The sequence below is a fragment of the Bos mutus genome, chromosome 11 (genome assembly GCF_027580195.1).
Source record: "Bos mutus isolate GX-2022 chromosome 11, NWIPB_WYAK_1.1, whole genome shotgun sequence".
Lineage (NCBI taxonomy): Eukaryota > Metazoa > Chordata > Mammalia > Artiodactyla > Bovidae > Bos > Bos mutus.
This window is the reverse complement of record NC_091627.1, coordinates 7926975-7951993: the sequence shown is the minus strand read 5'-3', so window position 1 is coordinate 7951993 and position 25019 is coordinate 7926975. Positions and strand designations below refer to the sequence as shown.

Below are 25019 nucleotides of genomic sequence, written 5' to 3'. Positions count from 1 at the left end.
CCTCGGCCCCGCCTCTTCCGTCCGCGGCAACCGGAAACGGGGGGAGGGGGCAGTAGAGCCGGAAGTTCAGGGGAGTTTCCTGTGAGCTCGGCTTCCTCAACATGGCAGCGCCCTTGTCAGTGGAGGTGGAATTCGGGTGAGTCACAGAGCTGGGGCGCCGTGGGGATGGATTGAAGTCGTCGGGCCCGGAACTCCCCTCCCTCTGCCTTGGGGCCTGTCACCACCGAATCGCCGAGGCCCCCGGCAACTTCCCTGAGCTACGCCATCCGCCTGGGAGAGCTTGAGGTTCGGTCTCCCTGGGCGACGAGGCCGTATGTCCGGGAATAGATGCGCATACCCGGGGGTTGTAGGTATGCTTCTGGCACTCCTCCATGCCTGCGCCCTACGGGACTCAAAAGGTGTGACTTGTTAGCAGGCCTTCCGGCCTTGTTTGCCAGCTCCATTTTGGAGCAGGCCCGTGTGTCTGGCATTTGAGCTCCTAGGACCGAGACAGACCAACCTTTCCGAAGATTTGAGGGTGTTAAACCTGAACCCTTTCCGGTACATTTAGTAAACTTACTGAGTGCCTTCTGCAGGTCTTAAGTCAGGTGGGGATATGGGGCTAGGTAGCACAGTAGTGGAGACTAACCCTGACAGTACAGGGTTAGTGCGTGTACATGTGCGTGTACTTACTCACTCAATCGTGTCCGACCCTTTGGGACCACATAGACTGCAGCCCGCCAGACTCGTCTGTCCATGGGATTTTCCAGGCAAGAATACTGGACTGGGTTGCCACGTCCTTCTCAAGGCGATCTTCCTGACCCAGGGATCGAACCTGACTCTTGGGTCTCCTGCATTGGCAGGTAGATTCTTTACCTCTCTGCCACTACAGAATGCTCCAGATAAAAAGTGCAGGATGGGGGAACACACGCTTAATTACCAAAGAAACACAGACCAAGGAGGAAATCTCAAGGCATTCTCTTCTACCTCTTACAGAAGTTTTTTCATGTGATTTCAGAGCTGGGGGGAAAAAAAAAGTGCAAAGCTTAGAGAGAAGGCAGAGAAACAGATCTTAAGAGATGGACGGTATAATTTCTAGACTCAGGTGGAAAAGCTGGGACTAGATTTGTCTGTGTGTGAAGATAAACAACCCAAGGCTTATGTGAAAGGGAAAGTCTGGGATGGAAATCGGAAACCTCTGCCTATAAATGCCTTTCCTTCTATTGGATGCCCCCAGTTTCTTTCATGGATTCCCTTCATTGCATAGTCCATTCACCAGTCATTTATTGAGTGCTTACCATGTGCCAGGCATCGAGCCAGGCACAGAGGGTACAAAGATAAATAGAACTTTGTCCATGCCCTCCAGTGTTCAGCGTTGCTGTTCCTTACAAGGGGTAGTCTCATGAATGTTAACTGCATTTTAATTGATGATATTGTCTGGCACCATGGATCCAATTAGAACTGTGCTAGTCTGGCCACCTGACTATTTTACTTTATTGACCCTTTGCCCAGCTATATCCCCCATAGCCTGCAGGTTCCAGGAGGTCCCTGCTGTTTTGACAGGCCTCAGCAGAGCTGAAGGCAGAGAAGCTACAGATTACCAGTGTTGAGGCTTATCTACAGTTGGCTTGGGCTTTCCAGGTGGCTCAGTGGTAAAGAATCCGCCTGTGAAGTTTCGATCCCTGGGTCAGGAAGATCCCTTGGAGAAGGAAATGGCAACCCACTCCAGAATTTCTTGCCTGGGAAATCCCATGGACATAGGAGCCTGGCGGGCTATGGTCTATGGGGTCAGAAAGTGTCAGACACGACTTAGTGACTAACCCACCACCACCACCCACTGCCGATTTACCTTTCATGTTCACTGAGTCAGATGTGGCATTTGTCTTCAGAAATGCCTTCTGTCTGCCAGGTCCTGTGCTGGCAGCAGTGGGGAAGTCATATGAGGAAGACACGGTCCTTGCCCTCCAGGGCTTACAGACTTGCTGGAGTTCCTGTTTTCTGGCTCCACCATCTCGGTCTCCCTTACCCCAAGAGCAATAGTGAATACCAGCAAGGCAAGACGTGTTCCCACCACCCACTGCCACAGGGTCCCATGAGAACTGCAGCTTCTTGGGAAGCAGTAATGCCCAACATATAGACTAAACCCAGAGTCCTTCTCTCTTTGTCTCTGTCAGTGCCTGTTTCTCCCCTTGGCCTTTCTTTAACTTTCTGTCTCTTAGCCCACTTCCTTCACCCTTTACCCTGAACTTAAGTAGATTTGCAGAGAAACTGGTTTGCCCATCAGGCTCTCCCTTTTGTCCCTGAGTGCCACCCTGATCCTTGAAGATTCCAAAGGGTTGGGCCTTTGCCTCTTTCCTGTGAGCCGCCGTGGCCCCGCAGCCCCACTGGTTCTCGTAGACACCCTGGAAGGCCGCTTTCCTTTCTCCCGCCTATCACTGACCGGGTCTGCCATCCTCGTCCTGCCAGAGCCATTTCTCAGGTCACAGAGGATGCAGTGTAGGTGGTACAGATGTGTGTGGTGTCACTGCAGCCCACATAGGAGAGTCCCACTTCCTTTTCCCTTTTTCTCCTCCTTGAGTCCAGGAGGTATTGGCAAAGGAAGGGAATGCCATTAGGGTGAGAGAAGAAGTGGGGAAATGGGCATGTTCACTCATTTCAGCAAATATTTCTTGAGTGTTCGCTGTGTACCAGGCCCTGTTTTAGGCAGAACTTGCATCCCCATAGGTAGAGGAGAAATGAACAAAAGTAAAATATATCAGATAAAAAGATGAAGGTAAACTTCAAAAAGTGAAGACCATTTGAAGAGTGTCTGTACCACTCACTGGTACCAACAGACACCTCCCACCAAGAGCTGGGAAGTGGAGGAAAGATGAGGTATCTTGGGTTGTGATGCCTTAATTGCGTTTGAGTCGCAAATCCTGTAGGACCTACGAGAGTTTGGCTTTGGTTTTCTTCTGGGACCAAATTGGTCCCCTTCTTGCCTCCCTGAGTCACTTCAGAGGCTGGGAGTGCACCTTCCTACCCTCCAAGTGTTCTGACCACAGAAATGCCAGCCCCTCCCTTGGGCTCTGGCAAACCCAGCAGTGACAGGTCAGTCGCTGAGCCAGACTGGTTCTTTATCCTCTTGTGAAGGGAAAACAGCACTGGCCTTTGCGCCTGGCACCACCAGGTTTGGCCAATCTGGGTTGTTTGCTTGGGTGCCAGCGCTTCCAGTTCCCACTCCTCTGACCCCCCAACTCCTGTCTCCCCTTGCTTGTCGCCCTCCCCCACCCCAGCTGCTGCATGTGCCAGCCCCTACCCAAGAGAGAGTGGGGCTCTTGGAAGGGGATAAATGGAGGCTCTGTATGGGCTTGCAGCTGAAATGGCCCTGCGCGCAGCCACAGATGGGCCTCCTCTCCCCCTCCACATTTCTGCATCAACAAAGCGTGACCTTGTTTGGATGACAGTCGCCCCATGTTTCCCCCATGACAATGCGTGCCTTGCCTTTGCCTCCCAGTGGACCGTCTCAGGACACCTCTGTTCTCCGGCACTGGGGAAGGGTGGTGGGGTGGGAGTCATCGCACCCGTCTCAAGTCTGTTAAGGCTTCCCAGTTAAGGTCCACGTGAGGTCTGAGACCAGACGCTGGGGGAGGAGCAGCGTGGCGCTGGGAGAGCCCGAGTGTCCGCACCAGGAGTCTGGCACCTGCACTTGGCGGAGCCTCTCTGCTGGCCCAGGCTTCCCTTTGCCAGGTGTTGGGACCCAGAAGTGAGCCAGATTCTGCCCTCAAGGGGCTTCCTGACCTTCTGGGGAGTCAGTTGTTCCTGCCAAAAACCAGTTAGAATTCAAATCCTAGTTCAGCCACTGCCTATCTGGCCTTGGACAAGTCACTTAACTTCTCCTGGCCCCAACTTGCTTCTCTGTTGGTCAGAGTTAATAATATCTGCCTCCCTCCTTCCTTCCCCAGGATTCCATGAAGGTGAAATGAGACGACGAATGTTTTTGTAAAGGGCAAGCTTATTGCTAAGTCCAGTGGGGGTCTCTCACTCTCTAGCACTTTGGTTTGCCCACCAGGCCAGCAGCAGGGGTGGGGACAAGGCACAGGCAGGGGAATTTCAAAGTGTCACCTGGCCCTAGGAAAATACGCAGGGTCTCCAGTGTGCTGTGAGGTAGCTCCTCAACATGTTTGCAGATGGAAAGATTGAGGCTTGAGAAGATGCCATCCCGTGCCTAGGGTCTCGCCAGTCAGGCCCGGGTGGGGCCTGGTCTCCACCTCAGGGCCTGTGCTCTGCCCCTGTATACTAAGCTACCTCTTGATTCAGAGAAGTCAAAGCAGAGTCTGAAAATTTGGGTACTTAAATGTTAATAAACATTATTTCTGTCCTGCTTTACCACATCAAGAAGCCACATTTGAGAATTGATGGCTGATACCCAAGGTGTTCCTGAACGTTGGTCTCTGAATTTCCTGGGCATCTGGTGCCAGCCTCCTCAGTTTTCGGTCTCTGAGGCTCTTTCTCTGGCCCTCCTTTGCAGAGGCGGTGCGGAGCTCCTGTTCGATGGTGTGAAGAAGCATCAAGTCACCTTGCCTGGACAGGAGGAACCCTGTGAGTACGGGTTCTCTGAGCACCATTGAGCAGCAGCTGCTCCACAGGTCACTCAGCCTGGTCAAGTGAGAGTGGGTAGGATTTCCCGGGCCGTGGGGAGGAAGGGAGAGAGATCACTGGTTGTCTCCTCCATACTTTCCAGAGTCAGCCAGCTTTGTAGGGAAGAGATGGCATCGCTGCGTCCTTCCAAGCACAGGTTCTGTATTCAGGCTTGAGTTTGAATCCCCTTAGCACCTTCGGCTGGTCACCTCACCTTTCTGAGCTTCCGCGTTCTTATCTGTGAAAGGGGGAGATGGTAATCCAGGTAACCCAGTCAGGGTTGCTAAAAGGTGTCAGCCAGCCGTACCAGGCATCTCTGCCATCACTGGATGGCTGCAGAGGGATGTCCTCACAAAGGAGATAACCTTTGTCAAGAATGGAACAATGCAGATGGACTTAAATGAATTTCAATGAGGAGCAAAGTGTCTAGCCAAGGAGGTTGGAGGGGAGAGGTTAACTAAGGGAGACAGAGGGTTTTTTCCATTGGTTCATTCAGATACCTGTTTGTCTTTTCTTTAGCAAACACACCCTGAGCACCTCCCATGCCGCAGACTATGTACCAGGCACTGGCAGACAGACCCTGCCTTCAGACTGGGGAAAGGGGGGAGGAGGATTTCCAGAGGTCCAGCTGGCTAAATAGCAGCATAGCCCAGAGGCAGGGGCTGGACACTGCCACTGTGGAGGGGCTTTGCAGCCCTAGCAATGGATCTTAGCAAGAGCAGAACATTCAGGAGTGGGAGCCCATCTCACCTTGGGCTGAGATACTTCTGGGAAGAAGAGGAAGTCTGTTGTATGGGGAGCGAGGGGAATGAGGTTCCTGGAGGTGGGCAGTAGAGAAAGTCAAGTGAGGTTTGACAGGATTCTTCTGGAACTGGACATGCATCTGCCAGGTATCAGTTATTGCCCAGATTCACCCACTACCAAGGCTGTCTCTGACCCTCCCTTGGGGTTGAAGGGCAGTGGCATAGGGCGGGTCTCTCTGCCACCTTCAGAGGCTAGGGTACAGGGCGCTACCCCCTGGAGCTGGGTGTGGGCATGAGGCTGAGGTTAAACGTCAGGACTGTGGAATTGTGTCCCTGATGGGGGAAGATCCAAGATGATGTAGGTGATGGTTTCTTAGTTTGACAGATGGCTCTGCAACCTTGGGAGGAAACAAGGGGCTGTCAGAAGCCTCTCAAAGATGCAGCCTTAAAGACTTATCCAGGACCTTATTAAAACATCACAAGTTAGGGTTTGTTTCCCCCTGCTTTTGCTCCGCATGAAGGTGCCCACGTTTAATAATTCCAGTCCTTTTCATTCATTCATTGACTGAACGCTCACCAAGTGTCGGTCGTGGAAGAAAGTACTTTATTCTTTCCTGAGGTTGGCACCCGTGTTTTTGAACATGCACACACGTTTTCCTTTGTGCCAGGCTTCCCAGCTGGCGTGGTGGTAAAGAATCTGCCTGCCAGTGCAGGAGATGCAAGGTATGTGGGTTCAATCCCTGGGTCAGGGATGCCCTGGAGTAGGAAATGACAACCCACTCCAGTATTCTTGCCCGGAAAATTTTGTAGACAGAGGAGCCTGGACAGTCCAGGGGTTCACAAAGAGTTGGACACAACTAAGCGCACGCATACACTCTCTCACACGCGCGTGCGCGCACACACACACACACATACACGTGTTTTCCTTTGTGCCAACTTGATCTTAAGCAGAACTGATATGGTTCTTACGCTAATGGAGCTAACAGAGGAACGGAAATGGAGCCAGGCAGTGAAGAAGTAAAGGCACAGATGTATAACAGCACGAGTGGTCATCACTGGCATCAGAACAAAAGGGTGCTTTGAGCGAGACACCAGGGTGGCAAGGGAGGCCTCTTTAGAGCAGTGTCTTTGAGGGGATTCCCTGGTGCCCTAGTGGTTAGGAATCGGAACATTCAGTGCCACGGCCCAGGTTCAGTCCCTGGTCCAGGAACTGAGATCCCGCATGCTGCACGGCACTAAAAGAGAGAGAGGGAGAGAAGACTTTGAGGCAAAAGCCCTGAGGAACCGGAGGAAGCCAACCTAACAAATTGGAGGGAGAGCAGAGGTGCGTGGGGCCCATTCCAAGTAGAGAGGACGGCACTTGTGAAGCCCCCAGGCAGAAGGCCTTGTGGTGGTCAAGGACCTGAGGGAAGGCCAGTGTCCTCGGCACAGGCTGAGTTTGACAGGGTAGGCAGAACCCCAGTGTGTGGTACAAGTGGTTGTCACAGATTCTTAGGTGGTAACTATCATTACTTCCACTTTAAAAAGTGGAACCTCCCCCCCAAAAAAAGTGGAAACCCAAACTCAGAGATGTCCAAGGTCTTACCCTCGACCATGTGCTTATGTCATTGGCAGAGCTGGGGTTGAAGCCGATGCTAGGGTCACCCCATCCTGCAGGGTGCCACTATCCCATCACCATTTATCCCAAGAGCTTCCCCGAATCACATCACATCTCAGACCTGCAGGATATTCTCCAGTTTTCACACTTTGATGCCTCCAACAGCTACTGATCTCAGTTTTCATAATGACCCTGGTAGATATTATCTATCGACAAGGAAACCAAACTTCATAGAGAGAGAGTGACCTGTCCAGAGTTACTCAAGCAGGGAAGCTGGCTGAGGCCCAGGTTTGTTTTTATTTTTATGTTTTGGCCATACTGCATGGCATGTGGAATCCTAGTTCCTCAACCGAGGGTCAAACCCAAGGCCCCTCCATTGGAAACATGGAGTCTTAAACCAGCGGACCACCAGGGAAGTCCCTAAGACCCAGGTTTTGGGTCCCTCATCCACTGCCTCGGGGGCAGGTAGGGGCTCTCCTCCCCTCTCTGGGATGAAATAAAGGAAGCAGGGGAGGCTAGCGGAAGTGGCCCATGTGCTTAGTTCTGGGCCCTTGGCCATGGGTCTCTACCTCTGGCTCCCACTTGGGCCCTGCTGTGCGCAGAGGCGTGGGTCACATCACAGCGGCAGAGCTGGTTGGCAGCTGCCAGGCCTCACCCTGGCACACAGAGCCCAACAGGAGGGCAGGGGCCTGGTGCCACGGGGAGAGCCTCACTCCTCCCCGAGCCCATGCCCAGATCTGCCTTCTGGCAGCCTTCCCAGCCCAGGGGCTGCCACTTGGCCAAGCAGGTCTTGGAGACTCCAGCAGAGAAAACAGCGGCCATAAGATTATGGATTGTGACAAGTCTCACAAACAAGGGGACTCCAGGGCCCTGGGTCCTGGGCCAGTGGAGAGCTTCCAACCCGGCCAACTTGGAATGAGAGGCTGGGAAAGGCCAAAGAGGGTGAGATGGCGAGACAGGCACCCTGGCAGCATGCGCTGGCAAATTAGTTATTTCTGCAGGCCTCTTATCCCACCTGTAAAGCGGGAGGTTGGACTCGATTTAGTCTGTCTTGAGCTCATTATTGGGCTTCCCAGGTGGCTCATTGATAAAAAATCTGCCCGCCAGTGCAGGAGACGTGGGTTCAGTCCCTGGCTTGGGAAGATCCCCTGGAGAAGGAAATGGCACCCTACTCCAGTATTCTTACCGGGAAATCCCGTGGACAGAGGAGGCTGGCAGGCTGCCGTCCACAGGGTCACAGAGTCGGACACAACTGAGTGCGAGCGCGCACGAGTCGGTTATCAGTTTGACACCTGCAGTTTGGAAAAGTTGCTTCCAGATCTAAGCACATGGTTCTGCGAAGCAGGGTGCATTGATCCAGTGAGCGGCTGCCTGTGCAGGGAGGTGAGGATTCTTAACAGCCAGCTCCACAGAACAGGCCTTGAGTGGCTGAGTTTAGGAGGCACCCACTGGCTTTGGGGCCTGGCAACTGGGAGCTGGTTTTTAATGCATCAAGGATTCTTTCAACTCAAGGCTCGAAGACCAGGCTTGGTCAGGGGCCTGGGGCAAATCCCGAACCTTGATGGTCCCAGCATGGGCCTTACCTGCCCTGGTCCCAGGAGGAGACTCCGCCTCACCTTTCCCTGCTTCTCAGCCCTGCCTTTGTATTAAAGGGAGGCTGGCGCGGGAGGCAGGGGTGGCTTGGGAGCTCCCAGGCGCTTTAAACTGCTTAGCATGCATTTCACAGCCTCTCTGGGGCCAGCTGTTCCTTTCTCCGCTCTGGGGCCTGTTTGCTGATCCCCTCCCCACCACCCTCCTCTCCCCCTCACCCCTCCCAGTCCCTGTGCAAAATTGCTTTTGAAAAGATCCACTTTCTGCTTAATTAAACAATGAGGAGCGTCCCCTCGCACATCTGTAAACCTCCTTCTAAGGCCAGTTTAGCCCACAAACTGCTCCATTCTTACCTCCATTCACTTGTAAATAGACCCTCTGATGTTCCCTCTACCCTCTCTTCTCTTCTCCCCCCATCCCAGCTCTTTCTACTCCCCTTTCAGCTGAGGCCTGGGGTGGACTCCCAGAGTCCTGTCCTGGAGCCTGATGGACTTGGTGGGGACCAGAGCAGCTTAACCTGGGGGAGAGAAGACATAGGGGACCGGCTCTCCCGAGTCTGCACCGTTGGCGTGGTGGTCCCCGGGCCCAGCTAGGCTCTGTGGGTGGGAGGGACCGGAAGCCGGATTTCGGGCTGGGAGAAAATCTCCCCTTGGATGCCTGCAAGAAGAGGTTGGATGAGGGTCGGCTGTGAGACATCAGATGAGACCGGAAGTTCTATTGACACCACTGGGAGTGGGGGGCGCCACAGTGGGTGGTCGTTGTCCCCAGACAAGGACAAATCCACTGGGGCATGGGATTCTGGTGGGAGCCTCTGTAGGTCTAAGAGGGGTGTGCATGGTGCCCTTTCCCAGCGGCCTTTAGGGGAAGGTTCTGGCAGCCCCCGGGATAAGGAATCCTGAATCACTGACATTCGTCTTGTCTGTTTGACACCATGCTAGGCCTGCCGCTGGCATCAAGACCTGGGTTATTATCCCTCCCTTGTCCAAGGATGGCGCTGAGACTTAGGCGAAGTGACTTCTACCCAGGGCCGCCTAGCACACACCCCAGGGCCTTCCAGCTCCAGAACCCAGACTCATAAGCACTCCGCCATGAGAGCAGCAGCCCTGTCCCATCGCTTGCTCTTCCTGCAGTGAGCAGGCCAGGTCCCGAGGCCTCCTACACAGGAAACCCGACATGGGGTTGTGCTCATCTCCCTGCCCTGGTGCCGCGTGCCCTCAGCGTATGAGTCCTTCCACTGGGGCTGTCCAGGGAGCCTCTGAGGAGTCTAAACATCTAAAGGGGGCAGCAAGGGAAACTGAAGGGTTCTTCCTCTGGCTGACGGAAGAATTACAGCATGGCCATGCCAGGCATAGTGCCAAGAGCTTTCCATGGATCATCTTATTTGAGCCTCAAAACACCCCTCAGCGGCATTTTTACCATTGCCATTTTACAAAGAAGGAAGCTGAAGAGAGCTCCTTACCCAAGGTCGTTTAACTAGGAAATGACACAGTCAAACTCAGACCCACGTGCTCAGTAAACGTGTCCAGGGCGTTTTGTGTGTGAGGTTCTGTGCTGTGTGCTAGGGCTCAGGCTCCCAAGGAGGGGGCCCTCTTCCCCAGCAGCCCCTCTTCAAGGCCCCTGCATGCCCTGCGCAGTCCAGCCAAGGCTGCCTCCCTGGCTGCATCTCGTGCTGACCTTCCGGCCTTCTCAGTTCTATCACCTTGAACCTGCCAATTCCAGCCTGCCTCAGGTCTTCCCATATGTTCTTCCTTCTGCCTAGCTTGCTCCCCCCATCCCACCCAACTCATCCTTGGGGCCGCAGCTTCAATGTGAACACCCTCAGAAAAACTCGTTCTGCTCCCACACAAAGGAGAGCGCATTTGTCACGACTAATGAAGTACCGTCCACCTCCCCTGCCAGACTGTGGCTCCACACGGGCAGGCTCTGTGTCCGCTTGTTCTCCGCCATCTCCGTGGCACCTGGCACATAGTAGCTGCTCAGTAAATATTTGTCTCCCGAGCGATTTCCTGAGATCGCCGGAGGGCAGCCAACATGGGAAGCCACGGAAGGCAGGAGGACACAGAGAGGGAAGGTGACAGTGAGGTTCCCAGAGCCATCCCCAAGCCACCACCAGCCCCTGACTCTGCTTAACCCTTCCTCCTCCCCTGGGCGCCTTTGGAAGCCGACCATCTGGCTTGGAGGCTATTTGCATATTGTCTGGGCCTCAGCAAGCCTAGCAAGATGTCCCTGGGGGTGTGTTTCAGGCCAGGCCAAGTGGCCCTTGCTGCCTGCGAAGGGAGTCGGGAGTTCCACCTCTCCCCACCCCCAAATCCAGGCATGGGGGAACAATACGGATGGTGATGCCGTGGCCTCACCATGGTAACAGGCTATCAAGAATGTGAGCCGGCCTGGGGGGTGCAGAGGAGGGAGGGGATGACCTCAGCAAAGAGGAGCGTCATGATAAATGAGCCAGCACCCGCAGCAGACGCCCCCCGGCCCAGCCCTCAGGGACACCATGACGCTGCCGTCACTGGGATGACCCCGACATGACCATTAGTCCTCCCCGCCGCCCCCAGCCTACGAGAGCAGAGCACAGGTCCTTCCTTAGAGGGAGCCAGGGCGGTGACCCAGGGAGTCCTGGTTCAGAACAGGCCAGCGGGGGCTGTGGAGGTGCAGCTGGTGGCCCTCAGGCCAGGCCCTGCCCAGGCCCTCTGAGCACCACGCACACAGTCAGAGCCCCACCCGCAGGGGCTGGCTGACGGATGTGTCAGACCCCGGCAGCTCTATCGAGCGGCCACAAGATGTATGGGCTGGCGGCCTACCAGACAGTGCCAAGATGGAGGCCATGGGGAAACCTCTGAAACCCAGGCCTCGGGGAGGAACCCAGCCAGGAGTCGAAATGGACTACAGCTACTTGGAGGCAACACACCCCGTCCCTGCCCGCTCCAGGGACCCTGAGGATTCCAGTCGGCTTTGTTTAAAAGCAGGAATTAAAATGGAAAGGCGCAGTCTTAGCCCGTGGCCACTGCCCATGGCCCTGTGCTCTGCTGGCAGACGATCCAGGGGAGCTGGCACAGAGCAGAGTGAGCCAGGCCATCCAGGGTGTAGCCTGCCTGCCTCCTGAGGGGGTGGCAGGCAGGCCCGTAAGAGTGCCTTAAAACCCTGCCCAAGGCTGGTGCTGTGGGTGACACGCGCTGGGCCTACCCTGGGGAGAGCCGGGCCCCTTCCTGACCCGAAGCCTTTTCCTGGCCTGCATGCTAGGAGTCTGCCTCCAGTCAGGGAAACCAAGGCAGTTCGTGGGCCCTTCTCCAGCTTAGCCCCTGAGCTTTGTCTTGGCATGGGCCCAGGACAGCAGTCCCCTCTGAGACTTTGACTCAGGAGGGGCATGGCTAACCTCCAGCCCCCTGCTGGCTTCCCAGAGACTAGTTGTCCTCTCAGGGAGAGAAGAGTCCTGCAGCCTCGGGGATGCTCTGCTTGAGGAGTGGATCATTGAGAGCCATAGCCTTCGAAGGGGTGATAGTGTGCGTGACGTGGGACCTGACCCCCGGAAAAGGAGAGGTGGCCCTGGGGACATGTGGCCTCTAGCCTCCAGATGAGGTGCAGAGCTTGGTGGCTGCCCCAGAATCACACAGAGGCAGGTCTCAGTGTCCAGCCGAGCAGGAGAGGCTGTGGTGACCCTTAGCCTCTCGCTTCCTCCTGGTAGCCGCCCCTGGCCTAGAGGGCTCTGCAAAGTGGGGAGCAGAGGGACTGTGACTTGTCAGCATCTCTGGCTGGTGAAGGGTCCTTCTCCTTCTGCCAGAGGAAATTAACTGATGTTATCGGCTCAGCAGTTGTTTTTCTTCGCTCACAAAGGGAAATATATGCAGACCTTCCCAGAGCAAAGCTGAATGCTCCCCATCTGGGACTGGCTGGGGAGATAGAGGTGGAGGGGCTCTCTGAGAAGCCTGCCCCTGGCAGTGTCAGACAATCTCCTAGGCCTCGTGAGTGGACGTCTGTGTCTGCCCTTTCAGACGTGACTCTTCCGACCACTATCCACCTTGAGTCCCCGTTACCTCTTCTTACAGCTTTCAGCAAGGCCAGGTGCCACTGCCTCTGAGAAGACCTCTCTGGTCTCTCCAAGTCCATTTCCTCACCTTGGAAACCACAAGTCCAGGCGCCATGGCAGCCAGGTCTAAAAGAGGCCCTCTGAGCCCCAAGTGCATGTCCTCCTGCTCCGGGCAGGGCCCTCAGGGCCAGAAGCACTTGAATTTGACGTTAGTTTTGTTCTGTGCCTTCCTCTGCAGGGGATATCCGCAGCCTCCTTGTCTGGATCAAGAAGAATTTGCTAAAAGAGCGGCCAGAGCTGTTCATCCAAGGAGACAGTGTGTGAGTCCCTTTCTCCCCTTCCCCAAGGAGGGCGGGCTGAGGGAAGGAGGTCTGAAGCCCTGGTTCAGACTCCGCCTCCTCCAGGCCTTCTCCCCTTGATCCTCTTCTTAGCCCTCCAAGGAAGGGCTGCTGCTGCCCAACTCTGTGGAAGTTTATTTCAGTTTCTTGTTACTACATTGGACTGTTGGGTTTTTTTTTTCCCCCAAAAGTCCAGGTCAGGAGATTGGTAAATTTACCAAAAAAAAACACACAAAAACTTAGATCCTGCCTTCTGGATACCACAAACTTGCCAAAGAACCTTGCTCAAGTGACTTCCCTTCTCTGGGCTCAACTGTTCTCTCTGTACAGGCAGCACTGAGAAAAGATGATCCCCAAGGTCTCTCTCATCCTCTGACAGCCTGGGACAGACAGTGCCCTCCCAGTGATGGAAATGTTCTCTCTCTGTGCTATCCAGTGTGGTGGCTGCTAGGCGTTGAGGATATTGAAACCTCGAAACGTTGGTAGTGTGACTGAGGAACCAAGTGTTCTGTTTACTTGAATGTAATTTAAACTGAAGTGTGCCTCATAGATTCCGGGCCGTACAACACAGGTCTCGGGTTATAGGGGTCACTGCACGCATGTGCACGCGCATGCACGTTTGTGCTCACTTGAGGACACCCCTCGCCTGGCCCAAAGCTTCTGTGTCTGTCTCAGGCCCAGCTCAGCCTCCTGGGAAAGGATCCAGGTTCCGTGTGCCAAGAAGTCACTTTACCCTTACAACAGGGCCATCCTCATACGTCACAGAAGTGGGCAGGGCACCTGTGGCACTTGTTCCTCTGCGGAAGCATAGGTTCACCAGCAGGCCCTGAGGGCTCAGGCTGCCATCCGGCCTGGAGCCCAGGTCGTGGTCCAGCAGCTGTGGCGGCCACCCCCAAGGACAGCAGTGCTCTTTGGGTCCTTGCCAGCAGGAACCAGGTTAAGTAAGGTGCCTGTCCAGATGTCGGCCTACCCTGCCTTACTCCAGGGAGGGCGGCTCTCAGGCTGTCAGGGGCTCGGGGGCCACTGGCAGACTTCCCTGATTCAGAGCAGCCAAGACGGCCTCCTCCCCAGGATGCACATGCGGGAGGCCTGGGACAGTGAACTTAGACCCCTGGAAGGATAGGCTGCTGCCAGTGGTTCCCTGGCAGCTCCCACGTGACATCCCACTTCATCTTCCCCGGGGAGCTTGTGAGGAAGACACTTAGGATTTACCCTATTTTCAGATGAAGAAACTGATGCTCAGCGAAGCAATGCCCCAGATCTGGGAGGTGGCAGTGGAGTTCTCACGTGTGTTCCATCTGGCCCTCAGACTGGCCTGTCACCTCCTCTCCCTGGGCGTTCTCTGACGGAACCCCCCAGAGCAAAGGCGCCCCTCCACCCCTTAGACTCTGCAGCCCAAACATCTAAGCTTCTGCCCCTGCTCTTGCCAGCTCCTGCCATTCACACCCCGCTACTCACCACCATCTTTCCCACAGGCGGCCAGGGATTCTGGTGCTGGTTAACAATGCCGACTGGGAACTGCTGGTCAGTACCTCGGGGAGCAGCCCTCCCTCGACCCCTCCCCAACCCACCGCTGTGGTAGGAAAGCCTTGGACCTCGCATCAGGCCCAGAGTGGCGGGGTCACCCTCTGTCCAAACCTGGTGTCCAGACGGCGGCTCCTCAAGCTTCCCACCCTGAGTGAGGAAGGCGTGGGTTGCTGGGGAAGTGGCGAGCTGCCCTCCATCCTGGAGGTTTGCTAGTTAGCGGATAGGGTACCCACTTCTTTCTGGTAGATTCTGTCTTCCCCTCTCAAAGCAGCTAGCCCCCATGCCCCACTTCCCCTCTCAACACCCTGGGGAGAAACTGGAAAAGTGCCCTTGACGGTCTTCTTATTTCTCTTCTGGACCAGGGTGAGCTGGACTACCAGCTTCAGGACCAAGACAGCGTTCTCTTCATCTCCACGCTGCACGGCGGCTAAGGGCCCCTCTCCGTGCCTGGACCCCCTTGGGGTCAGGAGAACAGAAGAATCAGACAATCCCCTGGGGCCCTACTTCCAGATCTTCCTGTCCCCCTTGGCTGCTTTCTTCCCTCCTCTGTCCCTTGAGCTCCCTCCAGGCAGGGAAAAGAGGCCAGGTGCTAAAAATGAGCCTTTCTCGGGCACGTGAGCAGGGGAAGGCAGCCGCCCGAGCCGGGCACTCCTCCTCCCAGCAGCTTAGGTGGGGGAGGGTACCCCTCCGCGTGGCCGGAGTGGAGGGGGTCTGTGCGGCCAGGTGACTCAGCTGCTGTCCCTCCTGTGTCTCCCTGAGTGACTGCTGACAAGGCACTGCCGCTCCTGGGCTGCGGTGCCTTCCTGGGGAAGAGGAATGAACCTCACTAGCTGATGGCAGACCCCTCCCCTCTCAAAGACAGGAGGAGCCTTCGCCTCAGTTTCCCCATGTGGACAGCAGAGGGCTCTGCCTGTCCCCCATTGATATCATTATGGAAACCCCAGCTGGGGTCCCCTATTCAGCGCCGACTGCCCCCCACGCACACACACAGCAGCTGCTCCTCCAACCACACCCCTCCTCCTGCTTCCCCACCCACAGCCCTTGACCCTGGCCAGCCTCCCCCAACATAGGCCACCAGATGGGCTCCTGAGACCCTCCCCCCCACACACGGCAAAAGGCTGCCTGTGTGCAGCTCATTCCACTGGGGATGGAGAGCGGGAGGGTGTATGCTAGACCTTGGACTGGCAAATAGAGGCCTGGGGTGGGGGGTCAATGTGTCTCAGTTTCCTCCCTAACGACAATGGAATTTTTATAATATCTGAAAACTGAGGGGACTTTCCTGGTGGCTCAGACAGTAAAGAATCCACCTGCAATGCAGGAAATGTGGGTTCGATCCCTGGGTCTGGAAGATCCCCTGGAGAAGGAAATGGCAACCCTCTCCAGTACTCTTGCCTGGAGAATCCCTTGGACAGAGGAGCCTGGTGAGCTACAGTCCATGGGGTCGCAATAGTCGGATACGACTGAGCGACTGACACACACACACAATTGAGATACTTGATGGTGCAAGGGCACACTTTCTCTACTCTCCCATCTCCTGCAGGAAGCAGGATGGGGCAGGCAGCACCTGGGAGGCAGGGTGACTCCCCCACCCCCATCCCTTCTGGAAGTCTAGGGGCCTCAATGCCTGCAACAGCTGGCCTTGGGCAAATAAAAAACTAAGTTGTTTACTGGCCTTGCCTGGAACTTCATCCTTAGAAACCGAAACCGGTGGGACCCCACATTCCCCCAGCTGGCAGTCACTTCGCTGGTCCCACCCTCCCTGTCCTCACCCCAGGGCTTTCAGAACTGCCCTTCACCCAAAAAAGAGCAGGAGTTGAAACCCAGACTATCCAGACACTGAGAAGGGATGATATGGTTGGGCCATCTGGAGAAGGGGTGGCAGGGCCAGTCTGTGCTGACCAGTCTGGGTCCCAGGACACTTCCCTACCCGTATGTCCGAGGCCAGGCTTTGTCCCACAAGCCGCAGCCAGCAGCCTTGGAATGGAGGAAGCATAGTTAAGACTGCTGAGCCCCACTTCCCAAGACCTGGAGAAAAAGCTTTGTTTGCTGGAGGGAGACCTCAAAAAAAAAAAAAAAAAGGGCATTAACATCATCCCGCCCCAAACATTGTTTTTCATTAAATGTTAATAATTTAAGGTGGAACTGCTCCCACTCTGCAGTGAGACGGAAGTGCTGAACAGTTGTCCTAGCAGTGCTGAGGGCTGTGCTCATTCTCAAGGCCTTGGGGACAGATGCCCCCCTGGCTGGTGAGCTTCTCGCCGGCGCTGCTGCAGGTGGAGGAAGGCCCTCCAGGTGTGTGTGTGGGTGGGTAGGGGTAGCCATGTTGAGGTTATGGGTGCAAGGGAAGGCCAGCGTGGGTGCAGGTGCCTGTCAAGAGAGAGGCTTCGTGACCAGCCGTTCTAGGTGCTGAGGTCAGGGTCTCCATGTTAGGCAGCAGGGCAAGGGACAGCCTCGCTTTAAGGATCAGCCTGTCCGGCTTCTTGTAACCTGGAAGGGAGGACTTCAGCCCCGCTGGGCTTTACGGTGCCCCCATTATCCACTCCCTACCCCACCCCCCACAGCATTCCAAGTCCTGGAAACTGGGTAAGAGGATTCCTTTCCTGCTTGCACTGGGGAGAGGAGGGGTAGAAACGGGCTAGCCCTTCCTCCCCAGTACCCCAATTAATGCATTACTGCTGAGGAGTAGGGCAGGAAGACACGCTGCTGGGGAAAGCAGGTTCTCCACGCTAGGAGAGGTGCCCTGAAACTCGCCAGGGCCACACTCCACAGCATTTGGGGTCATTTTCCAGCTTGAGCACATTAAGGGTCAGGGATGGATGACCCGGGCTCAGACCCAACACCACCCAGCTGCCCCCCTGCCAAGGCAACTCCTGAACCCACTTTTGAGGAAATAAACAAATAAACCCCACTATCTCAGAAGATTTGTCTTTAATGAAAAGGATTCGTTTTCCAAGTTGTTTCCCAAGCCGAGGCAATTACCCGGCTGGAGCGCATCGTTCTGGACGCTTCTCCGACTCCAGCAGCAGCCGGAGGAAGCTCAGCCCATCGGTCGGTCTGGAGGAGCTGGCGGGAGGGGTCGGTTTATTGGAGATTTAGGGGTCGATTTAGGTTTGTTTTGGAGGTATTGGCAGGGGAGGTTAGGTTATAATCAATTCAAAACGAGTTAGCAAGCGCAGTCCGCCGGCATCTCCTTTCGCCCCCGACTTCCTGCGGCTCCGGCCGAGGACGAGCTCTCCGGACCACAATTGGGCCCCGCCGTGGCATGCCAGCTTCGTTCCCGGCCGAAATTTGAAAAAGGGGGGAAACGACGCTATCGGCTGGAGGACCCCGCCAGCCAGGACTGGTCACCCGCAGAGGAGGAGGAGGACGACGACGACGACGAAGAGAGGAGGATGGCGGCGCTGGTGACAGGGACCGGCGTCCCTCCTTTGCGCTCCCGGCCGGGGCCGCGATGCTCGCGCTGGGGCCAGCCAGCCGCCACCCGAAGGGTCTTGCCTGCGCAGAGCTCGGTTCCCTGCGGCTCCCGCCCCTGTCGCTTCCAGAGCTCAGCCACAGATGTCCAGCCACAATTCTCGGTTGGCCGCAGACTCGTACAAGAATTGCGTTTGGACAATCAGTGGCGAAGCTCCTGAGTTCAGGGCCCCGGTCTCCTGCGGGGTTCCGCTTCGCTCCTGTAAAGCACCGGACCAGATCTCCGGAGCTGCGCGGACCTCGCAGACGCTCGGCGGTCGCGGCCCATCCCGCGGTAAGGTGGACGAGCAAGCACGCGGATCCCGACCCTGCGTGGGGATACCCGTCGCCCCCGGCGTGCGTCTCCTTCGATCGCGGCCCGGGGTCCCTAGAGTAGCCCGCGCTGGGTCTCTGCGCCGCCCCAGGTCGGGGGAGCCTCCTGTGTCAGGCCTGGGGAACCCCGACTCCCCTCTCCCCGCCCCCAGCCTGGGCTCCCCAGGTTCGCTAGGAATCCGGAAAACGGGGGCCCGAGGCGGGGTCGCGTTTCCGAACCCGGGGTCCGGGCTGCTGCACCGGTGGGTCTCCCGCCCCCGCCCAGCCCCGCGCACGCACCGGCTCGGGCGCTCTCCCTCCCTGTGGCTGAGTCGCGGCCGGGGCGCCGGCGGTGGCAGCGGCGGCAGTGGCTGGGACGGCGGGGAGCGCTGGAATGCGCCGCCGGGTCACCTGCAGCGCCCGGGGAGCCGGGCTGGGAGCCGGCGGGCTGGCGAGGCGCAGGGCTGAGCCCGAGCGGGCGCCTCTGGCGGCTCGGGGCCGGGGCGGGCTTTTAGTGGGCCGCTCCAACAATACGGGCCTGGCGCGGAGAAAGGGGCTCGGCTGCAATTGGTACTGGATTTGAATAACGCCACGGGGCCATCAATGGTCATTGTGTCGGCGGGTAATGAATCTCCGCTGTCTCTCGGGCTGGCCAGGCAGCTGCAACCTGCGCTCAGGCAGCTCTTAAAGACATAGCGTGCCCCTCCCCGGGGGCCGCCCCCCTCCCCGCACCGGCAGGACCCCTCGCCCTCCCACCCCCATCCTGCATCCTGGACTCCCAGTGCCCCGCCTGCTCCCTCGACTGAACCCTTTGCCCATCGCCCCCTCCCTCCTCCTGGGCCGGGCACCCGCATCTCGGCCCTGCACTCCCATGGACCTAACTTAGGCCCCTGACCTTGACTGAGATCCCCAAGAGTGCCCAGGGGACCCCAGAATCTTTGAAGGCTCAATCCTGCGCCACACCCCCACCACACACACACAAACACATCTGCATTAAACCTGAGGCCTCAGGACCCCTCCTGCCTTAAGCTCCTGCCCCAGGGGCTTGGAGCTGGAGGGTGAGGGGAAACAGTATAGAGGTCAGAGGGTCACCCCCTTAAAAGGCTGTGCTGTCGGATAAGGGAGGGGAGATGCAGTCCCAAGACCCCCCGCTGAAGATACCATCTCCAGAGACCACACCCCCACTAGGGGTCTGGAGACTGCCCTCTCCCCAGCCAAGGACAAGGGCTTACTCCCAGGATACCTCCTGGCTGGCTCCTGGATATCTCAGCTCTGCCAGGGACGTGGGGGTGGGGTGGGGGAGCAGAAGGGCGTGAGAGGGGCGTGGAATCTATTCATTCTTGTCTGGTCATTGTCTTTTCCACTGGACAGCCACTCTGGTCCAGGAGGGCAGGGGCTCCGTCTAGGTCTGATATGCGCCCACCCCAGCCCAGACCAGCCAGGTCTGATGCAGAGAAGGCTCTCAGTCTACAGGGGGACATAGACCCAGTTCCTGACCCGCAGAGCTCACGCCTGGCCATTCTTCCCTTTCCGCTCTCCATGTACTCCAGGGTTCCCCAGGCACCAAAGCAGCCTCGCCCCCGCTGCTGAAATCCTCCCCTCTGCCCACACTCCGTGGGCCACCACTCAACTGCAAGTCTCCGTCCGTCTGTGTTCTTCACTGGATCAGGAAGTAGGTCTTCCTGTCTTTTTGCGTTGAGAGCCTAGGACAGTGCCCTGTCCCCAGACAATCACTGAATAGCCATCGCTGACTTCAACACGAACCCCATGAACTTCGTGGAATTTCTTACGGAAGTTGAGAAAAAAGGCTTCTGATGAGTAATACTCGAAGTTGAGGTTTTATAGAGAGGGAGCCCTGCTCACCATGTCCTCACTCACTCCCTGGGAATGCTCCATCTGATAATAATAACTGTGACAAGTGCCTTAAGTACCGAGCACTAAGCGCCTTAAAGGTAGGAGCCTGTTAACTCCTCACAGCGACCCTGGGAAGTAGGCACTGTTGTCAGCCCCATATTACAGATGAAGAAACTGAGGTTGGTGGCTAGCTAAGTCCCTAGTCCCCAGTGGCAGGTGACAGAGCCAGAGCTGGAAGCCAACTCCCACCCCTAGATTCCCATCCTCGATGTGAAATATGGATACCCAGAAGATACGGAGAGGACTTGCGTAAGTGCACACTCAGAAGTGAAACCCAGGAGGCACCCTGTGTCTGTTTATAAATTATAATCCAGGCCCAGCCCCAGACCAGCCTGGCAGAAACACAACCTTGACAGAGAGAGCGCGAGGAGTCTCTACACGGGTGTCTGTCAGAGCTACTTAAAGCTGTCAGTCCCGGACAGAGGAGGGTCAGCTCCCGTCACCCTCAGGGAAACGAAGGCGGCTTGAAGGGTCCTCCCGCCAGTCACTGAAGAGATATTTATAGCCTGCCTACTGTGTGCTAGGCGGGGACTCAGCCGTGGGCAGACGTCCCCGGAGGAGATGCCCAGCAGAGGAGAGCACCAGGAAAGGAGAGCCGTCCGGAGGAGAGGAGGGGCTGGCGAGGTGAAGGCGGGTGGGCGCTGAGGAGGAGGGAAGGGCACCTCCAAAGCCAACAGGCAAAAAAAGAACTTGGGGAGTTCTGGGAGGGAAAGAGCTCTGGCATGGCTGGAGCACGAAGGGAAAGTGGCGTTAGAGCCAGGATTGACCCCCACAGGGCCCCGAAGGATGCTGGGAGGATCTGTGATTTTACCCTAAACTCAGTGGGGATCCTGGAAGGTCTGAGAAGTTCAGATTTACATATTTAAAGGTTTGCTGGCGCTGGAGTGTAGCAAGTAAGGGGGAGGGGGGCGGAATATAGAGGCAAGCTGGCCTACAACGGAGACCAGTTAGGCTACTGATGATTTGCAGGTGAGAGCTGGTGAGGGGGCTGGGCTTAGGTGATGGCAAAGCAGAGCACCTGCGCCCCCCACCCGCAGTTCTTAACAGCAGTCTGGGTGACCTCAGGTTACTTGGCAATGAGTCACATTTAGGGAGCACCTGTACCATGTGTATGCCGGTACCTGGGAGGAGGGGGAAGGGGAAGATGAACAGAGTTTGACATTACCTGTCCAGAAGTATCTCCATCCAGTGGACAGACAGACAGGCACACAGAAAGGAACCAGCCCCAGTGAAAGGATGAGGGCCACAGGAAAACCCTTTAACTGAAGTTTTAGCAAAATCCTTTGCGACCGTACAGGACTAACATTCTCCCAGTAGGAAGGAGGTGAGCCCGTGTTTGGGAGAGGCAGCATCGCCTTGTGCCTCCAGGCAAGTGAGTTCCTACAGCCTGAACCTTAGTTGCTGCCTCTGTGAAATGGGGCCATCATGCCTGTTCTGCTTCCCTAGAGATGGTTAGATGGTCATGGTGTTGAGAAAGTCCGTATACACCTTACATTTGCTTGCAGTCAGGTTTTATCGTTATCTTCCAACACACACACACACGTGCACATTCACATTCAGGCTCAAGTGTGCATGCAAATCTTCTGTCTCTGCTCTCTCCCTTCTCCCTTATTAAGAAAGACCAACTCTCAGGAAGAAGGTGGCAGAGTCACCCACACTGCCAGCTAGGCATGCCCTTCCTACCAGGACTGGCATCTGACCAAAGACTAGACCAGACACTGTGCCCGGCACAAAGGATATGCTCAAGTAATCGAATTGTTAAATGAATGGGTGCATGCTTTATAGGAGTCGTACTTCAGTGAATGGGTGGATGGACGGACAGATAGATGGATGAGAAAACAGACATTGGGACAGTTAATGGAAGATAAAGTGAATAAGGAATTCACTGTGGGTGCATAATATAGCCACTCAGCTGAGGTTCTAAGTGTGGGGCTGGAGGCACTGCCACGGGGGGCTCATTCAAGGGGGCTTCCTTCACGCTGCAGCTGTGATTCTGTGCTTCAGAGGCAGGCTCAGGACCAGAGCTTGGCGACAGGTGCATAGGAAGCAGCTGTGGCCACAGGTCAGTCAGGCTGCATCCCTGTTCCAGATATGTCCACCCCCGGAGTCCTGTCCCCGAATGCTCCTGTCAGTCCAGGTTTCACTGTGGCCTGGGAGAGAGGAAAGAGCCCAGCGGTGACTCAGTGAGTACCCCCAGCCCAGGCCCTTGCCGGCTCGGGGCTCCTACTGCCCCATCCGTGCAGAGTTCTCTAAGAGCAGCCAGTGTTCTTACATGGCGACAGGCTGAGTGGCCTGCACTGGAAATGAATGGACAACCTGACACATCCCCAGTCTCAGAAGATGACACAGCCCGGCCACTGGCCCCACTCAGAGGGCACCCTCAGGGCCCCTCCACCCTGTGCAATAGATTGCAGTTTATGAAAGACATTCTTCTCCATGAAACGAGCAGAGGCAGGAGAGAGAAACCTTCCACACTGAAGTAGCGACCTCCCCAACCTGCTTCATCCCCTCATGCTGTGCTGTTGTCTTTATTACACGTTGTCGTTGCCCTTCAGTCACGCAGTCCATGCGACCCCATGGACTGCAGCCTGCCAGGCTCCTCTGCCCATGGGATTTCCCAGGCAAGAATACTCGAGTGGCTTGCCAGTTCCTTCTCCAAGGGACCTTCCCAGATCAGGGATCGAACCCACATCTCCTGCATTGGCAGGTGGATTCTTTACCACTGAGCCACCAGGGAAGCCCTTTATTACATGTAGCCTTCCCTGAAAGCCTGCTATTTACCCACTGTCGAATTTGTCTCTCCCCTAGAAAGTAAACCCTATGTGGACAGGGATCATGTCCTGTTCATTGCTCTGTCTCCAACTCCTAGAAGAATGCCTGACTCTTAGAAGGTGCTTATATTAATTGCCAGGGTAAAGAGATAAATATTAATAGAGGGGGGGGCGGATGTATAGGTTATTGTAATCTAGTTCAAAACAACCATATATTAAGTTCCAGGTGCTGGGCTAAACACTTCTTAATAATATTTATTTTTATTTATTTATTTGGGTGCACCAGGTCTTAGTCGCCACCTGCGGGATCTAGTTCCCTGACCAAGGATAGAACCTAGGCGCCCTGCAGTGGGAGTGCACTCTTAGCCACTGGCCCACCAGGGAAGTCCCCTGGGCCAAGCACTTCTCAAGGCTCCCGGCTTTGTGAGGAACACTGTTAGTGTTCCCATTGTACACACCAGGAACCCAAGGACCGGACAAAGGAAGTGGCTGCGCCCAGGTGCAGAGCCCAGCTTTAGAACCAAGTCTGCCTGTCAGCATAGGCCATGTTCTTAGCCAGGCCACCATCTGACACCCCTGTTTCCCCAGCACCCGGTGATGTTGGAGCCACTGAAGTTAAAAGTTGGGACTCAGACGTATTGTCTGATTCCATTTAAGGAAATATTCAGAATAGGCAGATCCATAGAGACAGAAAGCAAAAAGTGGTCACCTAGGGATGGAGAGAAGAGAAGTTGGGGGGAATAGGGAGTGAAAAGTAATGGGTACAGGGTTTCTTTCTTGGGGTGATGTAAAGGTTTGAAAGTTGATTGTGGTGATGGTCACACAACTCTGAATACACTAAAAGCCATTAAACTGTACATTTCGTGTTTTCAAACTATTTATTTATTTGGCTGTATCAGGTCTTAGTTGTGGCATGCGGCATCTTTCATCAGAGCACGCCCAGCCTTCTTTAGTTGGGGTGTGTGGGCTTCTCTCTAGTTGGGGTGCAGGCTCAGTTGCCCCATGACATGCGGGATCTTAGTTCCCCGACCAGGGATTGAACCTACATCCCCTGCATTGGAAGATGGATTCTTAATCCCTGGACCACCAGGGAAGTCCCCAAGTTGTACATTTTTAAATGGGCAAATTGTATGGTATGTGGGTTACATCACAATAAAGCTGGTGTTAAGAAAACGGTTGGGGCTCAGGAATCTTCACTTTCTGCCACTTCCCTGGGAAACACATCACATTCTCTCTGAGCCTCAGGTTCCTAAGCCGTTAAAAGGTGGAGGGGAATGAAGGTCTTATGGGGTTAATGTGAGCATTAAATGAGATAATACACGTTATTATTCTCATTTTATCAAGGGGTAGAATTAGGCCAGAGAAGGGAAGTGACCTGGCCCAGGACGCAGAGCCGGTGGGTTACAGGCGAGGGCTCAGGCCTGGGCCACCGGGCTCCACCGCTTCTCCAGCATTCTGTGGACTGGGTCCCCATTTGTGTCCCCGTCCACCTAGTCACCGCAACTCGCTTCCTCCTTCCCCTTTCTCTTGGGCTCTGAGGCTCTGTCTCCCCACTGCCCACACTCAGGAGCAGACTGAGGTAGCGAGGTCCCCCTAGAGCACAGCCCCCAGCCTACTCCCCTCCTGGGGCCATGATGCTGTCTTGCCTTTGCTTGTAATAAAGAAAATATCTCAGCTACCCTTCCACGGTTGCTTGGCAACCCCAAAGGGGGTGGGGGGGAGCAAAGGGGAGGAGGGAAGGGGGAGGACTCTGGAGCCAATCTGGAGACAAAGAGTAGGATTTGGGTGACATGGAGCCTGTTCTTAGTGCTAACCTGGCCTGGCCGGGGCGGCGGGTGGGGGCGGGGGGCTTCCTCCCACCCCAGTGTCTCACACCAATAAATATGGATTAGGGAAATGGGCAGAGTTTTTCCCACGGGCCTGAAAGGCCGCATCTGACCTTTCTACCCCCTTTATGTACCAACGTGACAGTCAGAGGGAGCAAAGAGCGGGACCCCCCCTGAGAAGCCTCCCCCGTGGCCTTCTGACTTGGGGAAACTTTTCACCCTTCTCCCTCCCCTGGGGCCCCAGACCAGGTCACAGCCCCCCCGCCTGGGGCCCTGGGCCCAGGGATGAGGAAGAGGCTACTCTTCAGGTGGGAGTCAGGAGCTCCCA

At 55.9% G+C, this 25019-nt stretch overlaps 1 protein-coding gene across 3 annotated transcripts; it reads left to right on the top strand.

Annotated features, from left to right (window-relative positions):
* The first annotated feature begins 48 nt into the window (after positions 1 to 48).
* Positions 49 to 24040, top strand: URM1 (ubiquitin related modifier 1). Of its 3 annotated transcripts, XM_005908469.3 has the most exons (5): positions 50 to 136; positions 4490 to 4560; positions 12792 to 12873; positions 14367 to 14415; positions 14781 to 24040. In XM_005908469.3, the coding sequence occupies exons 1-5, from the start codon at positions 102 to 104 to the stop codon at positions 14847 to 14849; spliced, it is 306 nt and encodes a 101-aa protein (XP_005908531.1). In that variant the 5' UTR covers positions 50 to 101; the 3' UTR covers positions 14850 to 24040. The 3 variants fall into 3 exon arrangements, with proteins under 3 accessions (XP_014337928.1, XP_005908531.1, XP_070235006.1); XM_014482442.2 differs by lacking the exon at positions 14367 to 14415 and having other exon boundaries at positions 49 to 136; XM_070378905.1 differs by lacking the exons at positions 50 to 136; positions 14367 to 14415 and adding an exon at positions 181 to 350.
* The last annotated feature ends 979 nt before the right edge of the window (positions 24041 to 25019 follow it).